Here is a 20,807-nt window from a genome sequence, read left to right as displayed (position 1 = left end):
TAGGAAACCCTATAGGGGCAGTTCTACTCTGTCATATAGGGTCGCTATGAGTCAGAAGGAGCCCTGGTGACCCGGCGATTAAGCTTTGGGCTGCTAACCAAAAGCTCGGCAGTTCGTCTGCACCAGCCGCTCCTTGGAAACGCTATGGTGCAGTTCTACTCTGTTCTATAGGACCGCTATGAGTCTCAATCTACTCGACGGCAACGAGTATGAGTCAGAATCTACTGGAAGGCACACTACAACAACGGGAAAGTTGAAATGGTCCGTTGGAGAGGTTGAGAGCGCGTTGAGAAGGCTGCTTGAGAGTGAGAGTGGGCGCAGTGCCAGCGACCGACTAGAGCTGGGTTGTGCCAAGTGGCCACGGGGTTTTCCGCGCCCAAGGACTTCGCGCCCGCCAGGTGGGGGCGGCTGGTGGGGCGGGGCCTCTCCGGGCCCGCCCATGCCCAGGTGAGGCGCCCAGGGTCCCGGCTGGAAGGGCTGCTGCGCCCCTGCAGGGGTGGCGACCTGTTGTGTGTCCCTGGCTGTCCCGCTGACTGGCTGTCGGGCCAGGCCCGCTTGGTGCTCTGGGACTAGGCGGGCCGGGCCTTTGCGGGGGTGGAGGAGGAGGGTGCCGCGCCCTGCCTGTCCCAGGTGTCGACTCCGGGGGCGGGGTTTGGGAACTGGGCAGCGGGAGATTCCCGACCCGACTAGCTGGCGGGTGTCTAGGGACAGAAACCGACGAGACCAGGCAGAGCCAGGCGGCGCAGAAAGCGTACAGGGCGGGGAAAGGCGCGGACCCGCCAGCATGTTCGCCCGAAACCACCGGAGCCGAGTTACCGTGGCCCGGGGCTCCGCCCTGGAGATGGAGTTCAAACGCGGCCGCTTCCGACTCAGTCTCTTCAGCGAGCCGCCCGAGGTGAGAGACTCGCACCCCTGGCCGCCCCTTCCAGCTCCCGCAGCCCCTGGCCGCTTCTGCCTCCGCCCTGCAGCACGCACGCGGGGGGCGGAGACGCCGTGGTGTGGACCCAAACAGTGCAGAGTTGTTGACTTAAGGCGCAGACCTCTGCACATTAATCGGACCTGTGCCGCCCCAGACACTCCCTGGCCGGGTTGGGACGATTTGCCTCTGCCTGGAAAAACCGGGTTGGCCTCTATTTGAGGGACCCCAGGCTCGATTTCCAAAATGTGCCTGGATCCCGGGCCCTCTCGGGCGTCCCAGGGCAAAAGCAGGTGAACAAGCTAGGTGGGCGCCAGAAGTTTGGACTCTTGGCCTGGCCTGGGCTCTCGCTCCTTCCCGGGTTGCCGGTCCCATCCCACAAACCTGTCTCAACCACTTGGGACAACCTCGACCTCTAGGTCAGGTCTCTGCCCCCTTCGCTGAAGCCCTTCGCTGTGCTGGGGAGGAGGGGAATTCCCTTTTAACTCTTCTAAGGTGATTTCTCATCCCCAAACTTTCAGCGTCCTTCTCTAGGGCCTAAAAGGAGTCCAGCCTCTTGGCTGAGAGTTTCCTCCCAGGCCCACTGGTCAACACATTGTCCCGGACTGAGCCCCACCTGTAACTCCCCAAAAAGGTTCGGGAGGGGCTTGAAGATATGGGGTTGAGCCAGGACTGCGAGGGCGAGTAGCCCCCTGTAGGACTTCACAGAGGCTTTTGTCTTCAAGGTCAGGCTCTCAGTTGCCCAAGGATAGCCCAATTCCAAAATCTTTTCCCTCCAGGTCTAGAAAGGGTTAAGAGAGGACGGCCTTCCTCCCGCCCCCTCTCCCTCCTCGCGGGGATTCCAGGCCTGGCTTTTGCCCTTTTCCTCCCGCCTGCCTTGAACAAAGGCCCTTTTACACCGGTATCCCGTTGTCCCTTGCCTTCTCTAGTTCATATGTTATAGAACTCGGGGGAGGGGACTTTTGTCGGTCCCCCAGCCAAGCAACTCCGCCCAAGGGACCCGCGCGAGCAGGGGTGGGGGCGAGGCCCGGGGACCAAGAGGAGGGGCCTGTGCGCTGGAGCCGCCCCCGGGTTGAGCCAGGCCTTTGGGAGCCAGCGCTAAAGAGCCGGGGCGGAGCCGCAGGGCACTAGGGGAGTGTGACTCCGTGGGCCTGGGGTGGAGGGGGGGCAAACTGCAGCTGGCTGGGAGTCGGGGCTGGTTTCCTGTCTGGAAGGGAAGGGGCCCGCAGAGGGGAGCGGGGGCAGCAGCAGACAGGCACACCCCTGACTTTCTCCCTCCCTTCCTCCCTCCCTCTTCTCCCTTCTGCTGGAAAAGCGAGGTAATCGTGAGTCCAGGGTGGGGCGGGCTGGATGGGGGCCCCGAGTTGGAAGCGGTGGCTCTGGGAGCTGGGTCGCAATACCTACTCACCCCTTTGGCCCACTCCCTGGGTTCTTCCTCGGTTCAAGTCCTCACCTCTGTCCCTGTTCCTCTTAACTCTCAAACTAAGCCAGAACCCCTGTTGAAAATCTCCAACCTCCTGGCAAACCCCAGGACTCTGCAGGACCTGCATGGGATGTCCTCTCCCTGCCCCCGTCCAGCTGTGCCTGCCCCTCACGCCCTCTCTGCACACAGATTCTCTGTCCCAGGGATGTGGGCGGGGGCTGGGGAGGGACCAGAGTCGGAATGAAAGGGCCTTTTTCTTCCACAGCTGGGAGAACAGCTGCCACCAAAGCAAGACTGGGCACTCTGTGCCCAGAGTCCCCTCTGCAGCTGGCCTTTCGTCCTGGACCCCGCTCATCCTCAGCTCACTTTCCTTTCCTCCCCTGCCTGGCTCCCACCAGGGCCCAGAACAGCAAGCAAGCAATAGGCGTGAAGTTTGTCACAGCAGCCAGAGGGGTCTAAGAGGGGCAGCCTTTGCCTACTGCCCAAGAGCTGCCCTTCTCTTTCAAGACTCAGACAGCAGTGGGAGGGGGAACTGTGAGGCCACGTGGTACCTGCCCCCCCTCTGGAGGGGTCTGCAAGGGAAGGGGCACTGGGGGGCACAGAGATGCAGGACAGACTGCACATTCTGGAGGACCTGAATATGCTCTACATTCGGCAGATGGCACTCAGCCTGGAGGTAAAGCCCCACCCCTGGAGTAGGTACCTCCTCTGTCCGCCTGCATCCCAACACCCGGCCTGCACCCCAACACCCCGTCTCTGTACTGCCTTTCCCTGCTGGGGCTGAGGAGGGGGGGGAGGGTAGGGCCTGCTCAAAGTGGGGAGATGGGCAGGTGGTTCTTGGGTGCCGGGTGGGCCCAGGCTCAGTTCCACTGATCAGAGCATTATATTGGTAACAGGGTCTTCACACCCATTTTTGGAAGCTCAGTGGGTGAGTGTGGATCTGTGTTCTGGAGATGAGAGCTCCTTTTAGGTATGAGAGGAAGAGAGGAGTTCACTGTGAGAGAGATTTGCAGCTAGGATGTAGTCTAACTCGCTTGAGGAAGGGAAAGTCACCCTGGAGCAGGAGTATGGTATCAGCTGGCCCTGGAGATGGCAGGGAGGTGTTTATTCAGTCAGTGGTTCTCATGACACACTTACGGAACACTTCCTATGTGCAAAGCTCTGTTCTAGACCCTGGGAACACCTCCGTGAACAAGACAGGGACAGGAATGGTCCATTCTAGTGGGGAAGAGACAGTAGACAGGCAAACAGATAAAGAAATAATCTCACGTGGTGAAGTCATGATGGAAATGGGAACGTAATCAAAAGCAGGTCTGAAGGGTGGCATTAGATGTGGAGGTCAGGAAGGCCCTAGGTAGGGAGATCTTTGAGCTGAGACCAGAAGGACATGAAAACATGTGAAGATTAGAGAAAGAGCTTTCCAGACAGAAGGTATAGCGAGGGCAAAGATGAGAATGAGGTGATACGTTTGTGGGAAAGAAAGGAAGCCAGTGTGGCTGGGACGTAGTAGCTGGAGTAAAGCTGGTGGGCAGGAATCAGATCCTACAGGGCCTTAAAGGCCATGATAGGGCACTTTGACTTTAAATGTGTTGTTGGACCATGGCAGGGCTTTATGCAGGGGAATGACTGATAAATGTTTTTAAATGATGGCTGCTGTGGAGAATGGTCTGGAGTGGTGTGTGTGGAGGGATTCGCAAGCGAGGTAGCAGTAGACCAGGTAGGAGGTTATTCCAGTCACAGGAGTGTGAAACTGGTAGATTACAGTGACCATGGAGACTGGGAGAAGTGGGTGGACTTCAAATAATGGGGGTAGATCTCACAGGCCTGATGGCTTGGAAGTGAGGGATGAGGCAAAGAGAGGACTCCAGGACAATTCCCTGGTGTTTGGCTTGAGTACCTGGGCGATGTGGCTATTTACTGAGATGGGGAAGAGGAAGGAAGTTGTGGAAGTGACCACTAGGATGAGGCAGGGGGTTGCTGCAGAGGGAGTTGAGAGGTAGGACTGTAGAGTCTAGGTCAGGAAAGGCGAATTTATTGCTCATGTGGTGCTCCCCTGAGTTGCTGCTCCCACTCCCTGACCGTAGCAGACATTGCTAGTCAATCACAGCACTCTCTACCAATGAGCCCAGATGTGGCCTCAGAATCTTTCTCAGTGCAGTCTTGCTATAAATTGCGTAGGTTGTGCCCTTCACAAGTGAGCCAGGCAGAGGCGGAAGCCTTGTTCTGACTTGGATTGTATTACGAGGGGGCACCTTTGTCTAATTTGTTTGCCTGGAGGGGGCTACCTTTTTCTAATTTGCAGAAAGGTGCCCAGTGACCCCACTGGGGCTCTGACACTAGCTAATTGTCCTGTGTTGGCACATGAGATAAATCTATTAGCCACCCTGGTGGTTATCTAATAGACAGTAGTTTATGTGAGGAGTCCTTGGGTGTCTAAATGGTTAAGCGCATGACTACCAACCAAAAGATTGCCGGTTCAAACTCACCTAGAGACACCTCAGAAGAAAGGCCAGGTGATCTGCTTCTAAGAAGTCCCAGCCTTGAAAACTCTATGGAGTGTGGTTTTATTTTGTACACATGGGGTCATCATGAGTTGGAATCGACTCTACAGCAACTGGTGTTTTAGTTATATGTGCCTACTTAATTCTTAATTAAAATAAACTACAACATTTAGTTCTTAGTTGCTCTAGCCATATTTCAATTGCTCGTGTGGCTAATGGCTACTGGACATTTCCATCACTGCAGAAGGTTTTATTGGACAGAGCTGGTCTAGATATTTAAGTGTTTCAATTCTGCCCCCACCAATGTAATTTTTCACCATGGGAGGCCTGCCCAGAGTTGGAGGCAGAGGAGGGACTTGGCTTTCACTTTGACCACACCTTTGTCAGCCATGGGCTGGGTGCTGTGCTCTTTCTCCACCGAGCTCAGCTGTTCCCTTCCTGCACAGGTGCTCAAAGGAGAGACTCATTGATGTTGCAGGGGTTGGCAGGACAGGTAGCAGAGAAGAGTAAATCTAAGAAGACTTTCTGGAGGAGGCGACCTTAAGCTGCAAGTAAAGGGGAGGTGGGAGTGGGAGACAGGTTGTTTTTAATTATGTGCTGGGCCAAGGTAGAGGTTAGGCTTTCCCGTTTAATCCTCAAACAGGGCTATGAAGGAGGTGGAATTGTCCCCAGTTTACAAATTACGGCTTTAAAGGTTAAGTTCTCACAGCTAATCAAGTACTTAAGTCAGGATTTGAACTGATTACCCAAAAGTAGCTCTGGTGAGATTATGAAGGGAACAGAAGGCTGTGAGAAGCTGAGCAGGAAGTCAGGGACAGAAGAGAGTGGGAGGGCCGGGAAGGAATATCCACTAGGCCATATGTGTGCTGGGGCTTCTGCCCATGACTCAGCCTCCTTCAGCCCCCTGGGCCATAACCCAGGTCCTGCTGACACCCAATTCCGGCCTCTTTCCCAGGAGAGTCTGGGAAAAATGCTGCTTGCTTGCAGAGAGGGATGTGTGTTGGGGAGAGAGGAGGCATGGAGCTGTACTTGTGGCGGGGTGATAAAGGGCAAAGCACAGGGGTTCAGAGCCTGCTCCCAGATTTCTGAGATCCTCTGCCCCGATCATAGGGAGCCAGAATTTCTAGGGCGCTCTTGGCTCTGGGGCCGTGAATTTTGGGCTGGAGGGCAGGAGGGGGTTGTATGGGCCCCCAGCCCTCTTTCATGCTGCGCCCAGCAGCTTCTCTCGGGCTCTGTTTCACGTAATGTTTACACTACTACCCCCTCCCTATGCTCCCGGGCAAGCGGACAACCGCAAAGTGCTAGGGGCCTCCCTCGCCCCCCTCCCGCCCTCTATTTCTGGCAGGAGCTCAGCGCTGAGGCCCAGAGCCCTTTGCAGGACGACATGGGCGCTCCCGGAGGTCCCGTCCTTGTAGTCACGCTGCCTTGAGCCGGCACCCTATTCTGCCAGGCGCCGGGAGGGACTGCCTGAGCCCCGTCGCCCCTTAGCCGCTCTCGCGGCAGTTGGGAGCTGATGTCACCAGCGCCCCCCAGCGCCGCGGCGGGGGCAGGTGCGGCTGCGCTGGCGCCCGGGCCCCTCCGCTCCCCTCAGCCCTCTGGCCCCTCCCGCTCCTGCTGCCCGGACCCCGCGCGCCTCCTGCGCCGGCGCCGCACGCGCAATGGACAGAGCTGGGGAAGGATCGGTGAGTGCTGGGGCAAAGAAGCTAGCCAGGAGAGGGTTGAGACGCCACTGCATCACCCTCACCCTCACCCCTTTGGGGTGCTCGTGCCAGGAGCTGAGTGCAGAACGGGGTGGGGTTGGCAAGTAGCGAAGCTTAGTGCAGGTGGGACCCTGGTGCAGGCAGACATAGCTGGCTGCTGGAGTGGACCCTGTGGGCTGGGAGAGCTGTGTAGTCTGGGAGGGCTTCCTGGTGAAGGGGGAGTTGGCCTATTTTGGAACGGCAGAAAAGGAACTAGGTGGGTGGTGCAGGGGTGAGGGGTGATGAGAGTCTGATCTGGTGCCCTGGCCCAGGAAATAATAAAGGAAGAATCTGCAGGGAGGCTGGACAAGGCTTTTGAAGGAAATTTGGGGGGTGTTCTGGTCTTGGAGACTAAGGCTGGTGCCACCAGGGACAGAAGCAAGGAAGCAGAGTGTGGAGGAGAACTGGCGTGAGGGAGAAGACAGGTTTTGGGTGGTCTCATTCACCCCCCTCCTCCTACTGGGTGTCTCAACTTGACTTGCCTCCAGAACCATCTATCTGCACACTGATTTGGGTTAGTCTTCCACCTCTGCTCTGAAGCCTTCCCTGGTCACCTTAGCCAGAAGCTCACAGGGCCTGTTGCCTGTACAAGTGTTTATGCCATGACATGGCACTTGTGAAGCAGCCAGTAATGGCGGTATCTTTCACCTCCCAGCTGGATTTTAAATAGAGAGCCTTGGATGGGACAGGGATGCTCTAGTGATCTGAGATAAAAAAATAGCGTCATTAAAATCAGCATCCCGCCATTCATGTATACCAGGCGCTAGTTGTTGTGCTAAGTGCCTTACCTCCCTGTCTCACTGAAGCCTCATAGCAATCCCAGGATGTGGGGACTGTTCCATCCCTGTTTTACAGATGGGGAAACCAATGCTTAGGGAGGCTGAGTAAATTGCCCGGTGCTTTTAAGTTTCTTCTCATCTTCTCAAGAAAATTGCAGGGCTGTGACTTTGACCCAGGTTTGTCTCAGGTCAAACCAGTGCTTTCAAACTCTGCTGTGACCAGACCTCCAGGGCTGCTTTCTGAGCGTATGTTTCTGAGAATCCTGGTGCTTCTCCCAGTGTCTCCCCTCTGGTCCATATGCACAGCCTGCCCAGCCCCTCACACCTGGGGCACCTGCCTTGCTTGCCTGTCCATCCCCTTCCCTGCCTCTGTCCTCACCTCCCAAGCTCAGAGGGCCAGAAGGTGGGAATCCCCTAATTTGGGTGTGTCCGGGGTTCTGTGCAGCATGGGTGAACTCCATAGGTGGTGTGCTCCTTCTCTGCTGTTTCCTTTCCAACAAGATGTTCCCCCGTATCACTTGAGTCTCTGAGGCAATCCAGGATAGCCCTTCCTATCTGTGTCCATTCCTTTTAGCTGGTGGTTCTCAACCTTGGCTGCACCTTGGAATCACTCCGGAAATTTTCAAAAACCCACCAGCCTGACTCCTAGAAATTCTTAATTCTACAAATCTGAGGTGTGGCTTGGTAAATTTTAACTCAGAAGATTGTACTTTTTTCAATAATACGGTAGTGCCCAACAATGAGCTCAAGCATAGCAACGATTGTGAGGATGGCTCAGGACTGGGCGGCGTTTCGTTCTGTTGTGGATAGGGTCGCTATGAGTCGAAACCGACTCGACGGCACCTAAGAACGACAACAACAACCCAAAAAAACCAAACCCAGTGCCGTGGAGTCGATTCCGACTCATAGCGACCCTATAGGACAGAGTAGAACTGCCCCATAGAGTTTCCAAGGAGCGCCTCGCGGATTCGAACTGCAGACCCTTTGGCCAGCAGCCATAGTACTTAACCACTACACCACCAGGGTTTCTGACAGTAGTACAGTAGGATATATATGTAAAATGAATAAATCTGTTTTCCATTCCTGGCTCCCAGTCCCACCACTATTTTATGTATATACAAGCAGAGAGACAAAGAGAAAGAGGGAGGGAAGGAGAGGGAGAGAGAGAGAGAGAGAGAAGAGTGGGAGTGCACCCTGGTGGCGCAATAGTTAAGCACTCAGCTGCTAACCAAAAGGTCGGTAGTTCAAACCTACCAGCCTCTACAGGAGAGTGATGTGGTGGTCCACTTCCATAAAGATTTAAGGCCTTGGAAACTCTATGGGGCAGTTCTTCTCTGTCCTATGGGGTCTCCATGAGTCTGAATTGACTCAATGGCAGCGGGTTATAAAACACACACATACACACACACACATATATATATAGTCAGTCCCTGGGTGGTACAAACGGTTAAGTGCTTGGCTGCTAACTGAAAGGCTGGCTGTTCCAGTCCACCAAGAGGTGCTTTGAAAGAAAGATCTGGGGATCTACTTCCAAAAAATCAGCCATTGAAAATCCTATGGAGCACAGTTCTGCTCTGACACACATGGAGTCGTCATGAGTCAGAAGTGACTTGATGGCAACTGGTTACTGGTTATATGTATATATACACACACGCACATACACATACATATGTGTATATATCATGCACAATTAGTAGCATACTCTAATAGTGTTCTGCTTGCTTTTCTCACTTCATCTATTTTGGAGATTTTTTTTTTTTTGCACACGTGTCTGTCTTACTCTGATGTCTATGCAATATTTTATGGTATTACACACACAGTATATACAAAGTGTATTTGTTTCCTAGGACTACCCTAACAAACTATTACAAACCAGGTGGCTTTACACAACAGAAATTTATTGTTTCACATTTTGGGGGGCTTGCTGTTGTTGTGTGCCATTGAGTCCATTCTGATTCATAGCGACCCTGTATGACAGAGTAGAACCACCCCATTGGGCTTCCTGGGCTGTAACCTTTACGGGAGCAGATTGCCAGGTCTTTTCTCCTGCAGAGCGGCTGGTGGTTTCAAACTGCTGACCTTTCAGTTAGCAGCTGAGCACTTAACCATTGCACCACCAGGGCTCCTTTTTTGGAGGCTAGAAGTCTGAAATCAGGGTGTTGGCAGGGCCATGCTCCCTCCAAAGGCTCTAGGGAAGAATCCCTCCTTGCCTTTTCTAGCTTCTGGTGTTTGCCAACAATCTTTGGCATTTCTGGGCCAGAAGATGCATCACTCCAGTCTCCACCTCTGTCTTCCTCTGTGTGTGTCTCTGCGTCCCTTCTTATAAGGACAATGCTCAGATTAGGGCCCACCCTACTCCAGCATGATCTCATCTTAACTAATTACATCTACAAAGACCCTATTTCCAAATAAGATCACAGTCACCATACTGGGGGCTGGGCCTTGAACAGATCTTTTTGAGGGGACACAACTTAATTCACAATAGTATGGGTGTGCTATAATTAATTTAATCAATACTGTATTGCAGGGCTTTTATTCTTGATGTTTAAAATAATGCTGCAATGAATATTTTTGTATGTTGGGCTTTGCTCACGTGTGAAAGTATACCTGTAGGATAAATTCCTAGATCTCGATCTGGGATCTTAAAAGCTTGTGAACGGCCATCTGCGATATTCCACTGGCTTCACCTCATCAGGAGCAAGGGAGAATGAAGCAAACCAAAGACACAAAGGCAAGATTAGTCCAGAGGACTAGTGGACCACCATTGCCACAGCCTCCACCAGACTGAGTCCAGTACGACTAGATGGTGCCCGGCTACCACCACTGACTGCTCTGACAGGGATCACAATAGAGGGTGCCGGACAGAGCTGGAGAAAAATGCAGAACAAAATTCTCACTCACAAAAAAAAGACCAGATTTACTGGGCTGGCAGAGACTGAAGAAACCTCAAGAGTATGGCCCCCGGATACCCTTTTAGCTCAGTAATGAAGTCACTCCTGAGGTTCACCCTTTGGCCAAAGATTAGACAGGCCCATAAAACCAAATGAGAGTAAAGGGGGCACACCAGCCCAGGGGCAAGGACTAGAAGGCAGAAAGGGACAGGAAAGCTGGTGACTAGGGAACCCAAGGTCGGAAAGGGAGAGTGTTGACATGTCATGGGGTTGGTAACCAATGTCACGCAACAATATGTATACTAACTTTTTAATGAGAAGCTAGTTTGTTCTGTAAACCTTCATCTAAAGTACAATACAAAATTTCCCAGTATCGAATAGCTGGATCAAAGGATATGCAAATTTGTAGTGTTCATAGATTTTTTTTCCCCAAAATTCTGCTCAAAAGAGGCTAAAGGAATTTTTATTCTACTATCAAATGCGTGAGAACATCTGTATTTCTACAAAGCTTCCCTGGTTATTCTGAGGTTGAGACCCAACCCTTGCTCTTGATTTGCTAAAACATAAGTTTCTTAGTTTCTCCTTGGCCACGGCCTACTGAAGGGCTGGGGGGTGCTTCAGCCTGTCCCCTGCCAGATATTTCCTTCCCACCCTGGTCAGGACACGGAGTTGCAGAGGAAGCTAGACCATGAGATCCGGATGAGGGAGGGGGCCTGCAAGCTGCTGGCAGCCTGCTCCCAGCGAGAGCAGGCTCTGGAGGCCACCAAGAGTCTGCTGGTCTGCAACAGCCGGATCCTCAGCTACATGGGGGAGCTGCAGCGGCGCAAGGAGGCGCAGGTGCTGGGGAAGACAGCCCGGCGGTAAGCAAGGGGAAGGAGGCAGTGCATTGTGTGTGCATGTAGAATGTGGACCACCCTGAAGATGCCCTCCTCATGAAGCCTTGCCAGGGGCCTGCCAGGCACCTCAGGTGTCCTCCCTCAGCGGCATGCTGCCCACAGGTGCACCAGTAGCCAGGGCTGGACTCAGAAAAGCCGGTGCATCTGGTGGAAGGCAGGCAGTCTCAGGGGCAGTAATGCCAAAGCACTAATTCATTAAGTCCTGCCTATGATCTGATGAGTCTGGCTTGCTAGTTTCTGGAACACTAATTTTCTCAAAGCCAATGCACCAAATGGCCAATTTACCATAGTTTATTGTACCTGGGGTTCCCCATTAGAGGCAGGGATTGGACAAGGACATAATAAAAAGCCATTTAAGGGAAAGCCTACCCATTCGCATAAATTAGATTATGCCTCCTAAAAGGGATCAGCTCTGGATGAGAGACACAAGTTACACCCAACACTATACTTCGTAGATCTGACAAATTCACAGTGAAATGGCTGAGGTGATCCTGTGGTAAAACTAAGACATTAGGGAAGATATCCTCAATAATTTGGCAAATGGATATTTTTGAGAATTGGCCGTTTTTGGTAAATGGGTCATTTGAAGAATTGGCTTCTGGCAGAGTGGCCTGTTTGGTCCCACTGGGCTGAGTGGGGAGAAGGCCCCGGCCCCTCATTGGTCTGTTGCCCATGCAGCTTAGCCAGTGAAGGCTGACACAAGGGGAGGTTGCCAGGAGCCCTCCAGAGCTCACCCATGCAGCCACCGAGAGAAGGCAGGACACCCACTCTACAGCTGCCCTATGAAGCTAGAGGAAGGCAAGCAGGCAGGGACAGCTTCCTCTGTGAGAGGTGGCTGTCGACAGGCTCTGCCCTGCCCAGAGACATTACTCAAGTCCCCACGTGGCCCAGGCAGTGTGATTTGAGGTACACCCCAAATCTGTGACAGCTAAACCCACTGCCATTAGTGCCACGTCATTTAGCTTAAGGCTCTACTAGATGGGTAATCACATTGGGCATTACGCATTAGTATGGATAAACTGTCATCTTAGGAGAGGGACACAGGCCGGGTGAGTCCTGATGGTGGGGGGGGAGGGGAGGGGGAAAGGCTGGGCATGTGAGGCCCTGTACTGAGGAGCTTGGGCACTGTGAAGGCTCTGGCTGGGGGGTAAAGGAGAAATCAAAGCCTGGGGTGAGGTGGGAGGGGGGAAAGAGTTCGTGGTGAATGGAACATAAATGTCCCCTATTTGCTTTTTCTTTTTTCCCCTGTCATCACACCCTGGTCAGGTTATTTTCTGACTGGCCAGTACCCTCCTATAGCAAAGAAGTGATGAGATGGTGGAAATGAGCAGCCTCCCCTATTTGCAGAAAGACAAGCCGGAAAACCCCTCCAAGTGTGGGCTTTTATTGGAGAAGAGCCCTTGAAAGGGAGTCTCTCTGTAGGCAGCTGTCCTCTAAGAGCCTCACTTGTCCGTGGCAGGGGACTGGGGAGGTAGTCAGGAAGACAGCTAATGTGGCTCTGGTGTCCCTAAGCCCAGCAATCCTCCCCCAGCCCATCAGGCCTGCCATGTCAGCCTGGCTGGGGCCTGGGGGCTGGGCCCCTGGGATCAGAGGGGGTCCTAGAGCCCTTGGGAACTGGAGCAAGAGGGAGCAGTATCTAGAGGCCAGGCTAGGACACTGTGATTTACCCACAGGCCGTCTGACAGTGGGCCACCGGCTGACCGCTCCCCCTGCCGTGGCCGGGTCTGCATCTCAGGTAAGGAGCACAACTACTCCCCCTGCTGGCTTCCCTAGCCCACTCATGGTGTCCTGTGCTGTCTCAACATCTGTTTCTCCCTCTCTGCCCGTTAGACCTCCGGATCCCACTCATGTGGAAAGACACGGAATATTTCAAGAACAAAGGTGGTGAGTTCCACATACCCTGGGACAAATTCAGGGGAGTGACTGAGGTTGGAGGCCCTTGTGGGGCATGTTTTCACCAGTTTTGCCTGCTTTGCCCCAGACCTGCACCGCTGGGCTGTGTTCCTGCTGCTGCAGCTGGGGGAACACATTGAAGACACAGAGATGGTCCTGGTGGACAGGACCCTCACGGACATCACCTTTCAGAACAGCGTGCTCTTGTGAGTACCTCGTCCCTGCGGCTCCCTCCTTTTTCTACGCTGCCCCAGTTCTCAGATGAGGTGGCTCCAGGGGAGCAGAGGGAGGAGGGGAGATGGGAGCCTGGCCTTCCCTGTGGAGTTGTCCTGTGCTTGCACCACTCCTCCTCCCGAGTCCCCCATGACTTCCCTGTGGCCATCCTTCTCTCCTTCTCCCAAACTCTGGTAGTGCGGACGCGGGGCCGGACTTTGAGCTGCGGCTGGAGCTGTATGGGGCCTGCGTGGAAGAGGAGGGGGCCCTGACCACTGCTCCCAAGAGGCTTGCCACCAAACTTAGCAGCTCTCTGGGCCGCTCCTCAGGGAGACGTGTCCGGGCATCGCTGGACAGTGCCGGGGGCTCAGGGAGCAGTCCCATCCTGCTCCCCACCCTGGCCGTGGGGTAAGGTGCTGCACTCCCACCCCTCCCTCAGCTGTATGTTCCCCGGCCACAGGTGACCTCTCAACTGTAGTGAGTGTGTGAAACTCATTTTGCACTGCTGCCAGGACATGCAGACAGGTGTGAATAAGCAGCAGCCACACAGCTGTGAGGCACTCACCCGTACTCCTGAGCCAGGCCCAAGCTGGCTGAGAAGATTAATAGGGAGGGAGAGCTAGGCTCTGGGCTCTAAACTTTTAGCACCAGCAAATGCATCTTATGTGGGTAGATCAAAGCTACCTGGTTGGAGCAGGGGAGCCTGTCGTGGTGCCTATAGCCACCCGGAGGCATTCCGTGGAACCACTGGGACTCTGAGGAGCAGTTTGAGAACCTCTAGGGCAGTGGCATCAAAAGGGTTGATGTCTCCCAGTGCGGTAATTCATGGTGCCACCCCCCCACGCTAATTGCTACAATATTATAGCTAAAACACCAGAAAATTTGACAAAATCAGAAACTGTAAAAACACCAGCGGCAACAAAAACAACAGCCTGTGTTTATAGCGCGTGCAGATGAAACCACGTGATTCGAAGTGTCACTGTAATTGGGTAACAATGACAGCTCTGACTGGGGCACATTAACCCAAAAGACAAACCTGTTGCCATTGAGTCGATTCCAACTCATAGCGATCCTATACAACAGAGTAGAACTGCCCCACAGGGTTTCCACGGAGCAGCTGGTGGATTTGAACTGCCTACCTTCTGGTTAGCAGTTGAGCTCTTAACCACTGCACCACCAGGGCTCTGGAGTGCACGAGAAGGTTAAAAAAGTAAATTAGCATAGAGTTTTAGCTGTAGGTATACTGATACATGCAAGCTGGGCTTACGAAAAACGTTTTTGTTATTATAACTACAGGGATATTTTTATAAAAAATTATAAATTTCTGCTGAAACACTGCACAGAAATTTTGTAGAGTCATTTTGGTGTCACCCCCTCTAAGAGTGTCACCCAGTACAGTGTGCTCCCCACGTGTGATGCCTCTGCTTTAGGGTAATGAACAGAATGCTGGTTTTAGAGACAGAGGTGGATCCAAATTCCAGTTCCACCACTTACCAGCTATAAATTACAGTATGGGCAAGTTTCTTAACCTCTCTAAAGCCTCAAGTTACCTTCTCTCTTAACTGAAGAATGCTACCAATGTCACAGGGCTGCCATGGGAATACAGTGGGACAACATATACCAAACATGAGGCCTGGCACTTGCAGGCCCTCAATAAATGTTTGCTCCTCACCCCTGCCGGGGAGGCAAGCTTGGATTGTAGTTTTGTGTGGGGTAGCCCTTATAGCTCCTGCCATTGAATCCACCCCACTTGTTGAAGCCCACTTGTCTCTCCTGCAGCGGCCCCCGCTACCACCTCTTGGCGCACACCACGCTCACTCTGGCAGCAGTACAAGATGGATTCCGCACACATGACCTCACTCTCACCAGTCACGGTGAGTATGGAGGTGGGCGCTGGCTGGGGAGAAGAGGGGCCATTTGGATGGTTCTCTGTTCATTCCTCACCCTTACCCTGCCCTTCCTCCTCCCCTAGAGGAGAACCCTGCCTGGCTGCCCCTTTATGGTAGTGTGTGTTGCCGCTTGGTGGCCCAGCCGCTCTGCATGACTCAGCCCACTGCAAGTGGTACCCTCAGGGTACAGGTGAGGGGGCCCGTGAGGAGTGGATGGGAAAAGGGAGAAGGCAGATGAGAACTGATCACTTGGAAATAAAAAGGCTTCTGAAAAATCAAGATCTGGGTGGGCAAGATGAGAGAAGATCGGGAAGGAGGGTGGGCAGAAAGGAGGAGGTTCTTTATGGGGGACTGGGGAAGAAAGGTGTTGGGGAGTAAGACTCCCCTAGGAGACCTAGAGTTCTTTATGCAGCAAGCTGGGGAACTGCAGAGCTGGGCCCAAGTGCATGGAGTCCTGAAAGGCACAAACCTCTTCTGTTACCGGCGCCCAGAAGACACAGACACTGGGGAAGAGCCGCTGTTTACTATTGTGATCAGCAAGGTAACGGATCCCCTGGGGGTGAGGCACCACCTGCCTGGGTCCAGAAGCCTCTCCTTTAGGCCCTAGGAGGGTGGGTGCAGTTCTTAGAGAGATAGACGCTGGCTTCCTATTTTTAACCATACTCAGCTTCAGGGCCAGGAAGGCTAAGGGGACCAGGTTCACTGCCAGCATTACTGGAGAAGGATCGTCCCATTCGCTCACTGGCCTTAGCTGCTGCTGAGTCCCAGAGTGGATACTACAGCTGGTTTAGGATCTTTCATCCTCCGCTCTTCCTTCCCTTCAAGTTCATATCTGCATCTACTTCACCATTTCCTGTTCTCTCCTGATCCAGGTCCAACTGCCCCTCTTTTCTCCCCAGCTGGCTTTCCTACCTACTCTTATGGAAGTGTTGAGGGACCTTAGGCCTCAGTGTTCTTGCTCCTCCGTGCCCTGCCTGACTCAGTCCTCTCTCCTGACTCAGAGCTGGTTGTCTCATTCCCAGCCCTTTCCTGCCATTCCTTCCCACTCTTGTCAGTAGAAGGCAAATGAGACGGCTAGCTAAGACCCCACCAGCTCCTTTTTCTAAGGCCCCACCAGCTCCGACTTCTAAGGAATGGATGACCAAGCCTGCCTGGTGTCACTGCTGAATTCTGTGACCAAGGTGTGGCTGGAAGCAGACCCTTTCTCCTTTCTCCTGCAGGACACTCGAGTCCGGGCAGGAGAGCTGGACCAGGCCCCAGGGCGGCCCTTCACCCTGAGCATCAGTAACCAATATGGAGATGACAAGGTGATGCACACTCTTCAGACAGAGAGCCGGGGAGCCCTGCAGAGCTGGATGGAGGCTCTGTGGCAGCTCTTCTTTGACATGAGTAAGAGAAGAAAGGGCTGGGGCATGGGAGGGGGCTGGGCTGAACCTTTGTAAGGCCTGGAAAGGATTGAGGTTAATTATTTTTACCAAGGACTTCTATTTCAAGAATGTGTGGAAGGGAATGTAGCAGAAGAGAGGGCAGCTGGGCATTCTAACAGTCCTCTCCCCAGCCCCCCATCCATGCTCTCCCTCTAGGCCAGTGGAAGCAGTGCTGTGATGAAATCATGAAAATCGAAACCCCTGCTCCTCGGAAACCACCCCAAGCAGTGGCCAAGCAAGGGTCTCTGTACCATGAGATGGGTGAGTGAAAGAGGCCACTCCCAGAAATCTAGAGAGCTGATGGGAAGTGGGGCTGGGGGCTTCAAGGGACCCAGATGATGGAAACAGAGAGAGAACACACTTTGGGATCACCAGTCCCACTCAGTGTCCTGTCGTATTCCTTTCTCCTTTCCAACTCTGCTGAGAACCACCTCTACCAGAGTTCAGAACAAAACCCCAAAGAACCAGATTCATTTCATGGATCTCTTTCCTAACTTCTTCTTTTCTGTTTCCCTTTCTGCATGCGGACTCCTGTCTCTTCCTCTGACCCCTCACTTGCCTGGCTCCGCTTTCATTTGTCTCCTTTTTCTTGGTTCCCTCGCCCACTTCTGCATCCCCCTCATTCCTGTCCACCTTGCGCCCCGCATACCACAGTCCTCTCAGAGTCCGTGGCCACAGGTGGCCCAGGTGAGGGGCTGCTCCTGCAGGATAATGCAATTTCAGCTGAGATCCGGGCTTTGCTTTCCTCCTATTACAGTGAGAGGTGATGGTCAGGGCTGGGTAGGCCTGGGGCCTGAGCTCTGACTAGCCCCCTCCCCTCAACCCCTTCCTGGTGCCGCAGCTATCGAGCCGCTGGATGACATCGCAGCGGTGACAGACATCCTGGCCCAGCGGGAGGGTCCGAGGCTGGAGACACCCCCACCCTGGCTAGCAATGTTTACAGACCAGCCTGCCCTGCCTAGCCCTTGCTCACCTGCCTCAGTGGCCCCAGCCCAAGCCCGGACCCACCCCTTGCTGTGGGGGCGACCCCGAACCTTCTCCCTGGACGCTGTCCCCCCCGACCACTCCCCTGGGGCTTCCCGCTCGGTTGCCCCTCTCCCTTCTCAGCGATCTCCACGGTCCAGAGGACTCTGCAGCAAAGGCCCACCCCATACTTGGCTCCAGTCACCAGTATGAGAGAGAAAGGTGCTGACAACAGGATGCAGCCAGAAGAGGAAATGACCTGTGTGCTGTCGGGCTTTGGATATGGCACTGTCTATAGCAGGCTGGCCAGCCTGGCCTCCCCTTCCTCTGCTGAACTAGGGTTAGGCTGGGGAGGGGAGCCAGAAGCACCTCTCAGGCTGTGGTTGCCATCGTGCTGAGGGACGCATTCTCAGGGCTGGCTGGGACCCCCTAAACCCTTCCTGGGAGAAAACTGGAACCACCCCTGCCTTACCTCCCTGCACTAACCAGTTTTGAGGATGGCACTGAAGAGCCCTGGGAGGGAATGCCTCCCCTGTGACTCCCACATCCACCATTAAAACTTATTTAACAGCAGCCTTCTGGCTCTTGAGGACGGGTTGCCTCTCTGCTTGGTCTGAATCTCCCACCAACCCCCCACCCAGCCCCGAGCTGTGCTCCCTAGTTGTGAAGCAGCTGTGCTCCCTAGTTGTGAAGCGTGACTGTGATACTGAGTAATGAGACCAGGGCTAGGTGAAAGGGGTTCTTTATAAATACCACAGGGAGAAAGGATGGCTGTTCTTCCCTCACACACTCCTGAATCTCAGGATCTCGGCGAGGTCATAGCCAGTCACAGCAAAGGAGCTGCCTGAGGGGTCACAGAATCGGGCACCACACACCTGGGTGTCAGGGACACACTCACCATGACAGTGCTCCGCCTGGGGAGAAGGGGGCTGGTCAGGGCTCTACGGCCCCGCCACTTGGGCCCTCCCCCCACCCCGCCCGTGACACACACCTCAATGTTGTCACTTTCTGGGTTTCTACTCAGCTTCCAGATATGCACAAAGGTGTCCTCAGACGCAGACAGTAGCTATAATAAAAAGCCAGGGAGGACGAGTTGGGACATGTTGACAGGGGACTGGTACAGGCTGGAATGCCCAGTCCAGGTTCCCTGGGGAGGGGGTAACATTGAGTGTCAGAAACAAGCCTGTGGTATTCCTCTCAATCTCCCAGCACCAGGAAAAAGAGTACATAGGGGAGGAGGAAGAGACTGACCTTGCCCGCCTCAGGAGCGAGGTCCAGGGCACAGATGGCCCGGGCGTGGGCGTTGATCTGGACGTGTAAAGCGCCTGTACTGGCTTCATACAGACGCACCTGCCCATTCCCATAGCCTGCTGCTATAATCCCCTGCCACAGCTGCACAGAGGGGCATGGGACCCTGTAAAGGTGACACCCAACTTTGATCTCTCCAGACCCAAGCCCACTCCCCAGCCCAAAACTATCTCAAGAAGGTCCCCTTCCCCTCACCTACCCGAATCCTGGAATGCTGGTCAACAATTTGAATTCAGGCCCTGACCGCCAGACACACAGCAAGCCTGAGTCATCTGCCGTCACCATGTCAGCCACACAGTCCTGAGGGGAAAGGTGGGATCAGCCCTTCACTCTTCCCTTTCTCCCCTGCTGGGGTCCTATGCACAGGGCAGAAGGGAAAGGGCAAGGTATGGAGCCCTCACTGGCTGGGCCCATTAGAAACCCTCTCCAAGGTTCCCTCAGGAATCATAAAATGTTTTCCTTGCATTTCTTAGAGTCCACAACCTCCCCCATCCCATCCTCTCCTACCATGTGTTAGGAGAGGGTGTATAACTGTCCTCACCAGAGGAACCATGAAACCGAGGCCATGTGGTTATAAATTTCTGGAGGTCTTCAAGTAAGCCAGTTAGAGTCATAACTAGACTCTAGCCCCAGACCTGACACCAGCCAGCCAACATGCCCCAGAGGCCTGGTCTGTGCCAGGTCCGGTGGAAAATACAAATCTGAAGATACACACCTTATTCTCAAGAGGTTTGCAATCCAACTGGGGAAACCAGAGTTGTCCTTGAGGGCAGTGCCAATTCAGGGTTCAGTTAAGGGAGATGAGAGGGAGCTGGAATAGGGGGAAGGCTTCCCTCAGAGGGTGGTGCTGTAGCTGGATTAGGTAGGACTTTTCCAGAGAAGGAAGCTGTACATGCCAGAGCTGAAAAGCCTCTTAGCGTCTATTCCAATCTCTCTATTCACATCAGTATTTAAAAGTCTTAGTGAACTACAAAATGCCACATAAATGTAAAGCATCTCTGGCTTCATCACTAGACCTGTGGTTGCTGGAGCCTAGGAAAGTGCAGTAATTTGCCCAAGGTCATACAGCTGCTTAGTGGCAGAGCCAAGACTTGAACCCATGTCCCCTGCCTCTCAGAGTGGGTAAGGCTCCTAGGCATGAGAAGGGAAGTCCACTCACCTGTCCCTGGGCAGGCTCCACGGCAATGTCTGTGACTGGTGTCTGGTGTCCACCCAGCTCCTCACACAGTGCAATGTTGGGACCCTTGACTGGGATGTCAAACACCAGCACACGACCTGACCATGTTCCTGCAGCCAGAATCGATGCCTCATTGATGGCTTCCTGACCCTTCCAGGTCTCTAGCCACCACACTCAGCACTGCCTCCATCCCAGAGACCTCAGTAACAAACCCACTTCTCATTGCTCCAACAGCCCTGTCCTTCCATTCACTGGCCTCATCTGATCCCTGCCCTGCCCCTCTGAACCCCTCCATTGGCTTTTTGGAATTTCCCAGATCGCCTCCACTTCCACCCTCCCCTCTAACCCTCTACACTTGCCTCAGATCCTCAGCATCCTCCTGGCCTGAAGCCCACACCCCTAAGCCCCAGTACCCCCCAATGCCCTGCCTCCCTCACCTACGCAGATGAAGTGGCCACAGGCAGCAATTCCTCGGGCAAACACAGCATGTACTAAGTATGAATGGGAAAAACATCATAAATTCCTCTTCCCAGCCCCGACAAAGACCCCCTACCCCCACCCACATGGTCCTGTATGTACCTGGAGAGGCATCTCCGGAGTTCAGTGCGTGCCAATAGACCATGACAGAGCCATCTGACTCATACATCTGGAAGAAAGGAGAAGGGCTAGAGAATAGCCCAGCTGACATTTGTAGAGCCCGGTGCTGAGTATTTCACTTGCAGTTTTACCCTGTCCTATAGGGTCACTATTTTTTTTTTTATAGGGTCACTATACAGTCACTATGAATCAAAA

At 53.8% G+C, this 20,807-nt stretch overlaps 2 protein-coding genes across 7 annotated transcripts in view; one reads left to right on the top strand and one right to left on the bottom strand.

The window, feature by feature from the left end:
- Window positions 1-663: 663 nt before the first annotated feature.
- On the top strand, window positions 664-18,275 carry RTKN (rhotekin). 5 transcript variants are annotated; one of them, XM_003413691.3, is made up of 13 exons: window positions 2,138-2,235; window positions 2,605-3,015; window positions 10,910-11,109; window positions 12,819-12,880; window positions 12,976-13,029; window positions 13,127-13,244; window positions 13,450-13,659; window positions 15,031-15,125; window positions 15,224-15,330; window positions 15,553-15,681; window positions 16,361-16,529; window positions 16,724-16,828; window positions 17,409-18,275. In XM_003413691.3, exons 2-13 carry the CDS (start codon window positions 2,944-2,946, stop codon window positions 17,741-17,743), a joined length of 1,656 nt encoding a protein of 551 aa, XP_003413739.1. In that variant the 5' UTR covers window positions 2,138-2,235; window positions 2,605-2,943; the 3' UTR covers window positions 17,744-18,275. The 5 variants fall into 5 exon arrangements, with proteins under 5 accessions (XP_003413738.1, XP_064124828.1, XP_064124827.1 ...); XM_003413690.4 differs by lacking the exons at window positions 2,138-2,235; window positions 2,605-3,015 and adding an exon at window positions 664-895; XM_064268758.1 differs by lacking the exons at window positions 2,138-2,235; window positions 2,605-3,015 and adding an exon at window positions 664-895 and having other exon boundaries at window positions 17,222-17,524.
- The window catches only part of WDR54 (WD repeat domain 54), a 4,950-nt gene continuing 2,399 nt past the window's right edge, over window positions 18,257-20,807 (bottom strand). Inside the window, exons 4-10 of one of the 2 annotated variants that reach the window (XM_023552790.2) lie at window positions 20,595-20,661; window positions 20,453-20,506; window positions 19,998-20,125; window positions 19,038-19,138; window positions 18,782-18,944; window positions 18,522-18,596; window positions 18,257-18,444 (exon numbers count right to left, since the gene is read on the bottom strand). In XM_023552790.2, the coding sequence (XP_023408558.1) occupies window positions 18,313-18,444; window positions 18,522-18,596; window positions 18,782-18,944; window positions 19,038-19,138; window positions 19,998-20,125; window positions 20,453-20,506; window positions 20,595-20,661 (720 nt within the window). In that variant the 3' untranslated portion in view covers window positions 18,257-18,312. The remainder of the gene's footprint in view (window positions 18,445-18,521; window positions 18,597-18,781; window positions 18,945-19,037; window positions 19,139-19,997; window positions 20,126-20,452; window positions 20,507-20,594; window positions 20,662-20,807) is intronic. The other variant, XM_064268759.1, reaches the window with a different exon arrangement.

This window comes from Loxodonta africana, chromosome 15, assembly GCF_030014295.1.
Source record: "Loxodonta africana isolate mLoxAfr1 chromosome 15, mLoxAfr1.hap2, whole genome shotgun sequence".
Taxonomy (NCBI): Eukaryota; Metazoa; Chordata; class Mammalia; order Proboscidea; family Elephantidae; genus Loxodonta; species Loxodonta africana.
This window is presented reverse-complemented; position numbering and strand designations above follow the sequence as displayed.